Here is a 14,866-nt window from a genome sequence, read left to right as displayed (position 1 = left end):
TCGTTCCCCTTTTATTTATTGGGACAAATAAGGGAAAAATTACTTTGTTAGTGGTTATTGATAAAAAATACAATTTTATAATGCAAAGTTGTTTTTCTTATTTTTATTGACTACACATATACATGTCATAGGCAGTTAAAAATAATAACCATAAACTTTTGGAATCGTAGGTATTTTTAATCTGCCCCGAAATCTGAAACAAAAAACAAAACGTTTTTTAACAAAAGGTGCATTTTCGATTTTTTCTTGAATCGGTGACGATAAACCTCAGTTGGTAGTGCATGTAAAACATTAAAATCATGAACTCATTGTCGGTGTTGATGTCATCATATGATAGATAAAACAAAGTTAGTTTTTTTGAAGGATTTGAGAAATTACAAAATGTATCAACTCACTTTTCGTATTTCCTGTATGTTGAGACGTAGTACAGCTACAATTTCATCTTCGATTTTATTTAGAAGATCGATTCTTTCAAGGAGTCTTATCAAACTTTGGGGCTGTCCCCCAAGACGTCTGATCAGGGCATGGAGTCAGAAATTTTGTTGGCCTTCGAATACGATGATTTTATAAATCCTTATCTGCCCCCCTCCTCTCAGTTCTGTACAGATCCAAAAAAGTAGAAATGACGGATTTCCTCGCGTTATTTCTCCAGGGAAAGGGCACCCCTTCAAATTTTGGGTTTTGGCATGGGAAAAATAAAAAAAATCTGAAAAGAAAAGGAGAAAGTCATTAATGATCTATCAATTTTCAAAGTTGAGTCTAGGGTTTTGATGGTTTTAAGCCTCAGTTGGTAGTGCATGTTAACAAATAATCATGTCATCAGTATTCGGTGTTGATGTCATCATATAATATACAAAACAGTATATAATATAAATAGTATAGTTGAATAATATGGGCAAGTAAGAAAGGTATCAACTCACTTGTTAAATTTCCTGTCAGTTCGCAAATTCATAGATTTCATTTTGAATCTATTTTCGTGAATATCTTAAGACGTAGCAGAGCTCAAAGATCAATCCCAATTTTATTTCGAAACTCAGAAAATCGATTCTATCAATAATCGTATCAATGTTTGGGGCCAATGCCCCCAGACTCCTGACTAGGACATGAAATGAGAAATTTCCCTGGCTTTGGAATACGAGGATTTTCCAAACTCTTCTCTACCCCTTTCACCAAGATATTCAAGAAAGTAGAAATGAAGAATTTTATGGCGTCATTTCCCCAGGAAAAGTGCACCCCTTCAAATTCTGGATTTCTGGCACGTGAAGAATAAAAAAAATCTGAAAAGAAAAGAAGAAAATCGTTAATGATCTATCAATTTCCAAAGTTGCGTATAGAGTTTTGATAGTTTTAAGCCTCAGTTGGTAGTGCATGTTAACAAATAATCATGTCATCAGCATTCGGTGTTAATGTCATCACGAAATATTTATAAAATATATTTACAGAGAAAAAAAATGCTAGGATTGAGTTACTGCATGTTTTTGCAATTCCATTTCAAATCAATTTCAGGCAATCTGATTGTCATTTACTTGAATTAGAGTAAGTGACCCGAAATATTTTGAGCTCATGAGTTGTCCAATGTTGCCACCGTCAACTTGCAACATGTACAGGAACCTCCTCACATGTTTGTGTTATTTATTCTCCTTTTTTTAGAGTTTCGAGCGGACTTCATCTCCACGTGGGGTATCCTGGGTCACGCTAGGAAAGTCTAAATATTCAGTTTGGTACCAAAATGCATTTTCGTCACATTTTCTGAGTAAAAATTCAGGAATTCATATGAATGATGGGGGGAGCACGTCTAAATATCCGGTCGAAAATATCCAGTTAAAAATATCCAATTCGAAAATATCCGATTGTAAAAAACCCAATAGCAAATATATCCGCGAACATTGGATCTGTTTGTAGATCCAAGAAGGTGGATTGGAGTTCAAAATAGATTTGTCTAATTTTTGTATTGGATTTGATAGCATTTGGATATTATTCTTTTGGACATTTTTCATTGGAGATTTTTGTTTGGGTATTTTCGACTGCATATTTAGACGTGGAACCATGATGGTTTATCCGAAAATAACTCAAGAACAAGTTTCATTGGGCTGAAAAATGAGATTGCCTTTAAAAAAAATCTGTTTAGAGCTTGCAAGCATGACCTTGAAAGCTGAAAAAATGTATACATCAAATGTCCCCCTCGAAACCCTACAATTAATGTCTCAAAACATTTCTTGTCACTCGCCCCCCTCAGGAGATTTTAAAGTGGATTCTGAAATTGTTTTAAATAGGACACTCCCTATATTTGGTAAATTAAATTTTCATTGTCAGTATATAAAAATATCAGTAATTATTCTTCTGGTAAAATGTGCGGAGATCTACCAAAAAAATTATAATATGGATTTCATCTCGGATAGGATTGAAGTGGACGTACCTCATTATACCCTGTCATTGCAGATTTCCTGAAATATCTCAAATTATCTGAAATATGCCGATGACGACGATATCAAATAGTCCAGCAAATGTTGGAGTCCAAGCACAAGTCACTGTGCCATCCTGCCCCATTATGAGACATATTTAGAAAATGCATTCTCAGGATGTAGAATCTTTCCTGAGGATGTGGTGGGAATCAGTGGAGCAAAATACATTCCACTAAGTTAACTTTCCAGGCGCTTTGCATGTCATGTCTGGTGTCGTGATAAAAGAAAGGGAACGAAGCAGGTTCCGTGGATTTGGTTCCTTAGAATATACATCTCCCCACGCAATGTCCATCATCGGTGATTGAAAAACTAGAAACACGACTGAAAACAGAAGACCACAAGTGTATTAGTGAATAATTCTGGCATTTGGAGATGAAATTTTAGTACTTGAAGGCTTCAGTTGGTAGTGCATGTTAACAAATAATCATGTAATCAGCATTCGGTGTTGAAGTCATCATAACAAGATTCAAAAATTTATTGAAATTACCCACAAAACGTGTTAAAACCCACCCAAATTACTGGATTTACTTTTTTCGAATTTTTTAAGGAGTATCTTTCAGTTATTTCATTATGAACTGCCACCTCAATTCTCTCAAATCTTAGATAAAAGCCAAAATTTAATTAAAAACCCTCATTGTTAATTTTCGTCTATTAGTAACTGATTCTATTGATGTTCATTTTTAATCGTCAAAAACTCATGTAAATCCAACACGAAAAATCGACACGTGGTCACCTAACCTTCAAGGCTGAAATATATTTATTGATGTGGATATTAATTAGGAACAAATGAATTATGCACAAAATTGTGTGCAATGAATTGTGGACAAATTCTTCTCAAAAAATTTTGGAAAATGATATCCAAATTCATAGAAAGTATCTACGAAAAAGTTGCAAAAAATCTTACCTTCAGAGAAACGTTAACGTTCTAACTCTTCAAGATGTTTCGAGAGATTGATAGGGACCATAGGGACCAAAGAGAATTGACTGAAGTAGAGGCTCAGACCTGGGGGTTTGAGTGACGCCAGTGGCATCGTAGTACCTCACTCCAGAGGAGGCAGGGCGCCACACGCAATGCGGCATCGTTAAGGTATGACTTATGATACATTATGTATCGTATCGAAAACTATACTGCCATCAATGCTCCCGAAGTATCAATTCGATTTTTTAAACAATTTTTATCTGTTGACAGAGAAGTTGACAGTAAATAAATTTAATAATTTCATTGACATGGTTTTTATGTATAATGAGAGTTATTAAAAGATTTTCCTCTTGGAAAGTTTTAGATTTCTCCCTGTACAACAAGACAATGAACAATGGATCCCACATGTGTTGAAGATGTAAACCAGAAAACCTGTAAAATAAGCAGTGCTCAAATTTCACGACTTGAGACCGTGACCGTTGACTTGACTTTTGTCTTCAAGTTTTAGTTTTACAAAGAACAGCCTTTATCCAGAGTTTTTGAGGGTAATAAATTAGATTAAAACTCAACAACTTGAGATTTATGTTTTCGTGCAATGGTTTTCCTCACGACAGTGAATTTATTCATCCCTTGTTCATTGTTTATCATTATGGTGGTTCTTTTTGATTTTTCCCAAAATTTTGTTTCGGCATTGAAATTTCATCTTGAAATAATAATTCAAAAGTCGCGGATTAAAATGGCTGATTAATAGCGCCATCTACTCTATTCACCCCCAGGACATCACATGGTAGATTTCAGATTATGAATCCAGTTTGTAATTTACCTTCTCTTTTTGAATTTGCCCGCTCGCTGCCGCAAAGCTGATCTTCATGAAAGGCATATGAAAGTGTCATGGCGGCGCACATGTTCGTGCGCTGCCATGACACTTTCCTGTCCTGCCACCATAACCCATTTCAGTCAATACTTTTTCCAAGAGAATAAGGAACATGTGAAGAATTGTGTTGAACATTGAGTGGATATTATTTGTTGCTAGAAATTACAATTAACTGTAACTATTGTAAAAATTTTAATCCGAAATTTTAATGATGAAGACGTTTAATCGTACGTATACTTAATTGTTGACGAATTTTCTGAAGGTTTCCTCTTTGCTCAACCTTAGAGTGATCATCTAATATCATGCATTTTGTGAATGAACAATATTTAATTATCGATGGCTTATTTTTATTACGCCCGTGAAAAATTCTGTTAAGATTTATGTAAAGAGCGTGGCCATATTTTACTCCTGAAACGGTTTCATATAATTGAACCCATTTAAAATGAAATTTACTGGTAATTTTGAGGTTAAACAGAGAACGTACTTTGAAATCCCATAACATGCTATGGTTTTTATTACTTGATTTATTGTTATATTTCTTTCCAGGAATATGATATGTAGTTTGGTAATTTTAATCGTAATTTTCCGCCGTTCAACTGATCATTAAAGATATATTATCAATCATTTCGTTATGGCTAATAGGGTTTATGATAATTCTAGGACCTCGGCAGGATACGAAAAAGCTTTCGTGGGTGTACAGAAATAAGAAACGGCAGAAACGAACACAAACTGGGACTAATAACGAGGGAAATACTCAAGTGCAGAATAACAAGGCTAGAATTATCGTCCGAAATCTGTCATTCGAGGTAACTTGTTAATTTTCCTCCTCACTGACTCTTCGTATAATTTATCTAAGGCGCTCTAAATGGACCCAATAAAGGGTAATCCTTGTCTGATTGTACATGCATGCTCTTTTTTCAAAATGTATTTATCTAACAATGACCACTGATTTTTCTGACCATTTTTTGGTGAATTAATCATAGGGAACTCACTGTCTCATTATCAACCTCAGTTCTTCTTTCTCTCTGGATTGTATTTCAGTCTAATTAATCCATTATTCTAGGGGCCGAACTTATATCATTGTAAATATACTATAATCAAAATATTACCGAAAAAAAATATTACCTGAAACAGTGAAATGATGATGAACGTTTATGATCATAAACGTAAAACTGGCGAAATCTCGAAATTTTATCTGAAACCATGCGAATATTTCGATTGATATAGATAGGACGCAGTGAGACGAGTATTTTGAAAAAAAAATCAAATCCTTGAAATAGTTTTTCAATTATTGAAAAAAAAACAAAATGTTCCCAAGGTGCTACATCTCAGGAACTACCCAACCGATCGGGCTGAAACGACGCATCAAATTCATGGTCAACGATAACTATCATAAGTTGAAAATTCAGATCGTTATCTACAAATGTTGCCGTATTTATGTAGAATTTTCACCACATTTATCTTCAAAATTGCAAATTTTCCAGCAAATGCGCACAGACGTGAGATAAAAAACGTCGTCTTTCCGCGTTTTATAACATTCTAGAAAATTTGCACTTGAAGTTTGAGAATTGAAAACTCAGTCAAATACAACGCGTCCATTTGGGAGCAAAAATGCTCGTTCAAAATATTTCAATTTTGTTTAGCGTTTTTTCCAATCAAATTTAAAATGGTCATTTCTCAGTGACAAGGAATCGAGTCTTCAACTCGATTTGTTCTTAGGGTGCAAATATGTAGTGCGGCTTCGGATAGATAAATGCAATATCCCGATAACATCTTACTGCCGTGTTGAAGTCCTCATTGAAAAGAGGAAAAACAATACAATCATATTACAGACCTATGTAAGTTTATATTTATTATACACTATGGGAAACCGTGATGCCGATGCTTTGGTTTTTGGGATTTCAAGATCGTTTGTCAGTTCGGCGACTGCTCTCGTGTCAAGTGTCAACACATCTTAGTAAAATTTAATTCAATGGCTCTTACTTCAACGTCTATATTTTTATCAACCCGGCTTTTGTTATGGAAATATGGTTTTCCATGGGAATTCGCCGCAGCTCTGAATTCAGATTATCAATTTTAAATTCACCCATTTTCAATTGTATTTTAAAATTTTCAGGTAACGGAAGATGATGTGCGAAAATTGTACGAGCCCTTTGGACAAATAGAACAAATAGATCTCCTTCGTAGACCCGATGGAAAGCCCGTGGGCTGTGGGTTCATCCAGTTCAAACGAATAGAAGATGCGTCGCGAGCTATTTTCAAAACCAATAAGACCGAGTTTTTATCACGACCGATAACTGTTACCTGGGCCATTCCCAAAGATAAATTTATCGAGAACCAGAATACAAACATTGCCGTCAAGCCGGACGGTAAATCATCGCCTCCAAAAGAGGATCCAGACGTAGGAGTCGAGAAAATAAAGAAGGAGTCGACTGCTGAATTGAAAAAACAGTGCAAACTTCGAAAGCAGCAGAAACGCTCTCGAATAATTGTTCGAAATTTACCATTCGCAGTTACTGAAGAAGATCTGAAAAATTATTTTTCGGAATACGGTAACATCACCGAGGTCAAGTTATTGACGAAATCCGATGGAAAACGCGTTGGCTGTGGTTTTTTACAATTCGATCATGTACAAAGTGCAGCCAAAGCTATTCGCGGTTCAAATTTACGGCCCCTGATGGATCGGCTAATTGTGGTTGATTGGGCGGTACCAAAAGACCAATTTCAAAATGCTAATAAAAATGAGGTTCAGGAGAAAGATGACAAAGATGTTGCATTGATTGACGAAAATAATGACATAAAGCTGGAAGATGAACCTCTCAATGAAGAAGACGATGACGAAGAAGATGAAGAAGAAGATGAAGCAGAAGAATCAGAGGAAGAAAACAAAATAGAGCTAGAAAAATCATTAGGAGATGAAGATGACAAAGGTCCTCGTAGAATTTCCAATGATGTGAGTGAAGGGAAAACCGTTTTCCTGAAAAATGTGCCATTTTCAGTAAACAATGACCAATTGAAGAGTTGTATGGAGCAATTCGGTCCAGTTTATTATGCCCTAGTATGTATTGATCCTTTGACCGAACACTCGAAGGGAACAGCTTTCGTTAAATTTAGAAACCTGGAGGACGCGGAGAAATGTTTGGCATCTGGTACCGAACTCCAAATCCAGGGAGAGACTCTCGATCCTCACAGAGCCATTACCAAAAAAGACGTTCTAGATTCAAAGTCTCGGGCTTCGAATCGGACAAAGGACTCGAGGAACCTTTACTTGGTGAAGGAAGGAGTGATTCTCCCAGGGAGTCATGCTGCTGCTGACGTATCTCCCGGGGACATGCAGAAACGTATCCAGATGGAGCAATGGAAGTCACAAATGTTGAGAAATCTCAACATGTTCGTATCTAGAATTCGACTGGTTGTTCATAATTTACCAGCAACGCTGGACGATGTCAAATTGAGGGAGATTTTTAGGAAGCATGCGGGAAAGAATGCGGTTATTACTGAGGCCAAGGTCATGCGAGATCTCAAAAATCCTGATCCTAACAGTGTTGGGCGTTCCAAGGAGTTTGGTTTTGTCGCCTTTACCAATCACGATGATGCTCTAAGGGCACTCAGGAGTATTAATAATAATCCTAATATTTTTTCAAAGGGTAAAAGACCGATTGTCGCCTTTTCCATTGAAAACCGTATTATGGTCAATGCCAAGCAACGAAGGGCACAAAAAAGCCGGAATAATAATCCCTTGTGGAAAGGAAAACGAAGTGGTGATTCGAGCCAGGAGACGACCGACGGTCCCCCTCTAAAACGTTCTAAAAAAATTGACAAGACAAATAATAAAAATAATTCAAAGTCTGAACGCCCGGGAAAAGCAGTAGTCAGACCTGTCGAGGATGAAAATGTCTCCGGGTTCTCTGGAACCATCAGTCGAGTTGGCGATCGGAAGCTGAGGTCGAAATTCAATTTGAAAACTCAAGCCCGGCTTCAGGCTAAGGCTCAGAACAATCAGAAGAAAGAGAGAAAGATGAAGAGGAAAATTGAGGCGCAGAAGGTCATTGAAAGGAATTCTAGGAAGGAGATAAAGCCCAAACAGGGGCCAGCAAAGTTCAGCAAGGAGGAGGCTAATTTAGATCGAATGGTCGAGAACTACAGATCTAAATTATCGAAAATTTCGAGTGACAAGATCAAGTGGTACGAAACATGAAGTTGATAAAGTGGGGATTTTGTGATTGTCGTGTATAGCTGCAGCATCGATTCTTCGAAATTCGTAACGAATGAGTTGTGATGAAAAATTCAACTCAGAATAATGACTACGATCAGTAAAAAAAACATTTTACCCGAAGGTCGACGGATTTTTTGGGAAACAAACTCTTGGAAATTTAGTTAATGTCAAGGGACTTTTTATTTCAAGCATTTGAACCAATTGGTTCACGTTTGTATGTATATAAAAACTACAAATGATAATGATAATAATTATCATTGTGACTGGCAGTTCCACTTGTTCGTTTCTCATCCACCCCTGACTTTATCCTGGCCGGTCACTGTTGGTTCTTTGCACTTTCCCAGATTATCGCTCTCTCCCTCGCCTTCTTCTCCACAGCACCTTGTTATCCTCACTTTTCACGGCTGTTCGACGTCGGTGGAATTATTTTAAAAATTGCAAAAACGATTGCAAACAATAGAGGAAAATGTAACATATTTTTTGTAAAATAAGATAAAAGGAGAAACCAAGAATCATCGCATTTTTGTTTTATTTACCATCCCCTTATTTACCATGATTCTCTGCTACAATCGCTCATTTCCGCCAATTACTTAGTTTTTTGACAATCAAATGTAGATTAATACATTTTTCTCTCGATTACGCATTAGGGAATTTTAATAATATTATTTCTAGTCGGTAATGATAATTATCTCATTGATGGCCTGAAAATCACTGTCCACATTAATCTTATGGGGTTGCTAATATTACGAAATATATAGATGCAGACCCCTATAGCCTCATTTCAATCATATCTATCTATATTTCAATGTTGCGAAGATAAAAAATTACTATGGATCATAGTACACAAGTGGAATAATTATCATTTTTGAGACTAAAAAATTAAACACCGACAGAATCCGCTGAAAATGTTGAAGAAACTGCGGAAAAATGATTGCAAACTGGAATCTGATGTCCTGGAGGTGAATAGTATAGATGGCGCTATTAATCAGCCATTTCAATCCTGGAGTTCTTGAATTATTATTTCAAGATGAAATTTCAATGCCGAAACAAAATTTTGGGAAAAGTCCAAAAGAACCACTATAATGACAACCAATGAACAAGGGATGAATAAATTGACTGTCATGAGAAAACCCGTTGCACGAAAACATAAATCTCAAGTTGTTGAGTTTTAATCTAATTTATTACCCTCAAAACTCTGGGTAAAGGCTGTTCTTTGTAAAACTAAAACTTGAAGACAAAAGTCAATTCAACGGTCACAGTCCCAAGTCATGAAATTTGAGCACTGCTTATTTTAAGGGTTTTCTGGGTTACATCTTCGACACATGTGGGATCCATTGTTCATTGTTTTGTTGTAAAGGGAGAAATTCAAAACTTTGCAAGAAGAGGACTTGCGTGCGCCTTTTGGGGACTGGTGGGGGTTACTGGACCCAACCCTTAGGAGTTTAAGTTGAGATAAGTTAGTTCTATTACAAACTTTCTGCTAACAGCTTCTCTCCGTTAGTCTCTTCAATTAGTTTTCAAGAGTTTGATAAGGATCAGTTATAAGAATAACTTTTATATAAGGATCCAATTTCTATTTAGTTTTTACCAAATAAAAGTGTCAGTGTGCTCTTCTAAGCAGTTGTGTTATTAATTTATTATTGAATTACCCAATAATTCCATTGCCCTCCACCTGGAGAAATCGACTTCGATGGACTCTTCATCAGAGGTTTAGCCGCTGACAGATCTACCTTCAAAATTTTGGACAAGCAGAGAAAATTCGAAAATTCAAGATGGTGGAATTTTTACGGATGCTGCTCTGTAAATAAACATGAAATCTATGGAGAGTACTCATGAAAAACACCAATTAATTCTGCTCTTCGATTAGTACGACAATATGTCGTACGACATATTGTCGTACTCATCGAAGTATTTATAATACGTATATTATGAGGACAATATATTTACCAAGGGTCACGTACCTTATGAGGACATTCATGAAATGTTGATTACAGGGACTCGCTCTTCCAATACGCCAGTGCAATTACATAGGAGTTTGGGTAGGAAACCAATTAAATTCAGTTGCAATTTTTTCACTACTTCACTGTTCATGTCTCACCATCCAAACGATCACTATTATCCCAATGCCCCATTTCGCGGTTCTGCCGGAAGGATTGGTTCAATTTGAAATCGACACTATGGGATAGCGAGGAGACTTTTCGATTACAAACAATTATCATGGAATGGAGATAGAATATGGAGAGTGGATCAGGAGGACACGCTCTCCGACCATCGACGCATTAGATTGAGCAATGAGGGCTGTACCAAGCTACAGCAGGATCGTCTGCGCCGAAACCCAACGGCCACCGACTGGGACTCCGTTGAGAGGAATCTGGAGGAAAGCCTCGGCGTAGGACGCGTAAGGCCCTGCAGGGAGGATAGGTTGGAAGACGAGGTGGAGAGAATCTACGTCGCCCTGACCGAGTGCTTCTAGATGGCATGCTCGGCTAAACTATGCAGGCAAGGGAACAAAGTGCCTTGGTGGAGTCGAGAACTGGACTGGCTGAGAATCCAGTCCAGGAGACTCTGGAACCGAGCGTACAGTTCCAAGAGAGCCGAGGACTGGACTCTGTACAGAAATGCGCGAAGTCTGGAGACGAGGGTCTCCAGACTTCGCAGGGATTTCTCGGGGGGCCCTGCACAAAGGCTGGGTGGAATCACGTTGACTAGCGGAGAGACCATCACAGAATCGCGAGAGGTCCTGGAGCATCTGGTTTGCGCGCACTTTCCGGACTCTATTATAGAGCACCCAGGGGAGTACCCTGAGGCAGACTGGACGCGAACAGGAAGCGGCGATTCCGACTGGGAGCTAGCCGCAAGAATAGTAACGCTGAACAAGCTGCGGTAGGCGGAGGACTCCTTCGAAATGTACAAGACCCCGGGTCCGGATGGGATATATCCGGCCCTCTTGCGAAGAGGAGGTCCATTGCTCCTGCGCAGACTGCTACCGGCACTGAGGGCCTGCCTAGCATTGGACTATGTACCCAGCAAGTGGCGGGAAGTCAGAGTTGTTTTTATCCCTAAGCCGGGTAAATGTAGCTATGACAATGCAAAAGCCTACAGACTGATCAGTCTAAGCTCCTTCCTTCTGAAGACGCTAGAAAGACTGGTCGATAAGCACATTAAGGAGGGGGCACTAAGGTCAAACCTGATAAGCCCCTCACAATATGCATACCAAACTGGCAGATCAACTGAGACTGCATTGCACCACTTGGTAGGCATAATAGAAAACGCAAAGGAAAGGAAGGAGGACACCCTCGGTGTCTTTATAGACATAGAGGGGGCCTTCGACAATACTTCCTTTGACATGATGGAGAAAGCGCCGGCATCATTTGGGATCGAGGCGTCGGTCACTAAATGGATAGCCGCCATGCTCCGAACCAAAGTTGTCCACTCCACCCTCGGAGACAGTGCGGTAAGGGCTGCGGTGCGGCTGCCCGCAGGGGGGGGGGTATCACCCCTCTGCTGAGGCTCCTCATTGTCGACGGCCTCCTCACTGGGCTCGAGGAGCTGGGGGTAAGGACAGTGGCATATGCGGACGATGTGGCACTGCTGGTAACTAGCAGGGACGCGAGCATGCTACATAGCAAGATGCAGAAAGCGCTGAACTATGTTCAGCTGTGGTGCACAATGAAGGGCGTGAGGGTAAACCTAGGCAAGACGGAGATGGTGCACTTTACAAGCAAAAGGAGAGGTGTCGTCAAATCCCCCTCCATTTACAATACAGAACTGAACTTCTCTGGAGAAGTTAAATACCTAGGTATCTGGCTCGACAAGAAGCTCAGCTGGAAAAAGCATAACACCATGCAAACCAACAAGGTCACTATGACATACTGGACATGCAGGCGAATGTTCGAAAGCACATGGGGTCTAAGGCCGAGAATGGTCAAATGGATCTACACGGTCATAAGGACCCCCCAGCTTACATACGCAGCCGTAGTGTGGTGGACGGCCTTAAATAAGGCCTGCCACAGGAAAGCGGTGTACAGAGTAGGCAAAAGTTGCAAAAGCGCATGGTGATGCTTATTTTTTAGATGTGTAGATAAATTCGTCGTATTGCCACTGGTTTTATATGTTTTTCCACACACATTACATGAAACGTTTTGTCTGTCTATTTTTTGAAAAAGTTCCGTACAACACTAGACATGACTGGAATGCTCGAATTATCGTTTACATACGTGAATTGATTATTGATTGAATTACTTAGTTACATTGTTTGAGAACTACAATCAGAAAAACAGAAATACGCTCGCGGTCGCGTTGAGGTTACAATACGCGGGACGGATAACAGACTGACTTTGACGGACGACAGTTGAATTGACATTTACACTTGACAGACAAATTTGCCAACTTAAAGGCCAACTTTAGTACTAAATTAAAAAGCAGGAAATCGAGTCGACCATAAACAAAAAAAAAGTTAAAAAATGTTAGTATAAAAAAGGATTTAGAATTTTTTGATCATAAAAATATCGATTTTTATACCTTTTCAATACTTGTAATATTATATCGAAATAATAAATATCGCTCAAAAATATTGACACATTGAAAAAATTATATCGATATTTTTTCGACAAGCCTGCCGCTGTGAATGCATTATTTACCGTTAAGAAATCGGCGTCCCAGAAACTGATGTCATCAGTCCTTTTCTCTTTGTTCTCGTCGTCCTCTGGTGGTGGTGGGTCGTCCTTGTGGTACGTTGCCCACTGTATAACTTTCTTGAGTATGGCTGAGTTAACATTTGGTAGGGGCACAACCTCTTCCTCGTCCATACCAAGATCCTCAAAGATAGTCTTGATCGTCACTGAGCACTTGCCAATTTCAACGTCAACTTCGAACACCTCACCGCCTGAACTCTGAAGCTTGATGTTGGGCATCTGAAATGAAAAAATTTTAGAAAAATATTAGAAACGAGACCACAGACACCATGTAATTCATTTCCTGCAACTTTTTTTTCAGTTTCACCCTCTTTAGTAAATTTTCTCTCTCTGCTGGCCAAAGATGTTATATATTCATTAATATTGCAAAAAAAAATCAGATCTTCGGAAAAATCCGTTTGACTTTCGTCAAACTGTCATGGCCACAAGTGGAGTCATTTCCCTCATTTATGGAGAATTTTCCCTCGAAATATTGACAAATGTCATGGTTTAGCCGAACAGAACGAAAATAATTTCGTGAAAAATCACAACTGGCAGTTGTGCTATGAGGACGGGGTACGGGAAATCGTCATGGCCACGATCAAAACATGCATTTTTTTTTTTCTTTGTGACTTGAACCCCCACGACTCGTATTTTCACTCCTGCCATTTCGATTGTTATTCATTAATTCTGATCTATTTCATGAACCTCTTACCTTGGATTGATTTATTTGTCTGGATAAATGAAAGTGAAGCACTGCTCTGGAATGGGGGAACTAAATTTTGTCCAGCCCGAATGCTCACGACGAATAACCAGGAAAATGCTGCGTCTTGTAATTACGAACGGAACAGTTGTTTCGTGTTCTGTCTTTCTTACGCTGTCCGTTTCCTCCTCAAGCGCCCTCCAATGGCAGCTTCCGGCGCCACCAGCACGCGGAAAGAGGATTGACTAAAGTAGGGGTTCAGATCTGGGGAGCCGAGTGACTCCACGCGTTTCTCGGGCTAGTCTGGCGTAGAACGCTGTGGTATAGAATCAAGTAGTTTTTTCGATTTTTGCAATACCCGTTAACCCACTAAATATACGATTCGCACTCCATTAATAATAAAGTGACATTAGAAGCATTAATAACGTGTTCACTGATTATTGACCTTCGTCTCACAGACTTTTCTTTCTTCTCACTGGTCAAACTGCATCGAAAATCCATGAGATCAATTGAATACATTAACAACCCTAATAATCTGCAACAGAACCGAATGAACGTGTTTGGAGAATTTTGTTTTTTTCCTGTCAAATAATTTTTTCAGAGTTTCCTTTCCTCTGTACGAGGTTTATTCCGACACCAGTGCTTCTTGAGTAGTAAGTGGGCACGATTGGCGAATTTATTCCGAGAATTCCCCCCCCCCTTTTTTTTTCCAGACGTCTGCGAGTAGGTTTGCCCTTCGTCGGCATGTCCTTTGAAGAGGACGTCGATGTGTTGGGGGGCCCCTGGGATAAGGATCCCAAAAACTGATTTTTGTTCCGTAAGAAGTGGGTGGTAGGTGGTGGGTGGTAGGTGGTGGGTGGTAGGTGGTGGGTGGTAGGTGGTGGGTGGGTGGTTGATAAGGGTCTGCGAGGTCTGAAAAATGCTTAAAAAATTCCAACACTGTCGGATGTTGGAATGCCGTTATGTTTAAGGGGTCGAGGGAAACTTTCAATTTTTTTTTGGTGGAAGATTGCGCAGTA

General features: G+C 39.1%; 2 protein-coding genes and 1 long non-coding RNA gene across 4 annotated transcripts; 1 reads left to right on the top strand and 2 right to left on the bottom strand.

Annotated features, from left to right (window-relative positions):
• Nucleotides 1-47: 47 nt before the first annotated feature.
• On the bottom strand, nucleotides 48-10,140 carry LOC135171162 (uncharacterized). 2 transcript variants are annotated; one of them, XR_010300503.1, is made up of 7 exons: nucleotides 5,381-5,397; nucleotides 4,205-4,549; nucleotides 3,367-3,641; nucleotides 2,417-2,783; nucleotides 921-1,277; nucleotides 396-706; nucleotides 48-193 (listed from the first exon to the last, which is right to left on the bottom strand). It is a non-coding gene; the product is annotated as an uncharacterized LOC135171162 (long non-coding RNA). The 2 variants fall into 2 exon arrangements; XR_010300504.1 differs by lacking the exons at nucleotides 4,205-4,549; nucleotides 5,381-5,397 and adding an exon at nucleotides 10,121-10,140 and having other exon boundaries at nucleotides 57-193.
• LOC135171161 (uncharacterized protein) lies at nucleotides 4,320-9,907 on the top strand. The gene is made up of 3 exons (XM_064137525.1): nucleotides 4,320-4,482; nucleotides 4,916-5,061; nucleotides 6,372-9,907. The coding sequence occupies exons 1-3, from the start codon at nucleotides 4,464-4,466 to the stop codon at nucleotides 8,451-8,453; spliced, it is 2,247 nt and encodes a 748-aa protein (XP_063993595.1). The 5' UTR covers nucleotides 4,320-4,463; the 3' UTR covers nucleotides 8,454-9,907.
• Nucleotides 10,141-10,203: 63 nt separating the features above from the next.
• LOC135170784 (S-phase kinase-associated protein 1-like) lies at nucleotides 10,204-14,614 on the bottom strand. Its single transcript, XM_064136840.1, has 3 exons — nucleotides 13,860-14,614; nucleotides 13,112-13,384; nucleotides 10,204-10,269 (listed from the first exon to the last, which is right to left on the bottom strand). Exons 2-3 carry the CDS (start codon nucleotides 13,382-13,384, stop codon nucleotides 10,204-10,206), a joined length of 339 nt encoding a protein of 112 aa, XP_063992910.1. The 5' UTR covers nucleotides 13,860-14,614.
• Between the last annotated feature and the right edge of the window lie 252 nt (nucleotides 14,615-14,866).

The sequence above is a fragment of the Diachasmimorpha longicaudata genome, chromosome 18 (assembly GCF_034640455.1).
Source record: "Diachasmimorpha longicaudata isolate KC_UGA_2023 chromosome 18, iyDiaLong2, whole genome shotgun sequence".
In the NCBI taxonomy this organism is placed as follows: domain Eukaryota; kingdom Metazoa; phylum Arthropoda; class Insecta; order Hymenoptera; family Braconidae; genus Diachasmimorpha; species Diachasmimorpha longicaudata.
The sequence above is the reverse complement of the archived record's forward strand: the minus strand, read 5'-3'. Positions and strand labels throughout refer to the sequence as shown.

Excerpts from the sequence above, each read along its gene's own strand:
- LOC135171161 (XM_064137525.1), top strand. Across the intron at positions 5,062-6,371 it reads TCCGAAATCTGTCATTCGAG|GTAACGGAAGATGATGTGCG; the intron begins GTAACTTGTTAA and ends TAAAATTTTCAG.
- LOC135170784 (XM_064136840.1), bottom strand. The coding sequence starts at position 13,384 with ATGCCCAACATCAAGCTTCAGAGTTCAGGCGGTGAGGTGTTCGAAGTT. Across the intron at positions 10,270-13,111 it reads GGGACGCCGATTTCTTAACG|AGCAGCATCCGTAAAAATTC; the intron begins GTAAATAATGCA and ends GTTTATTTACAG.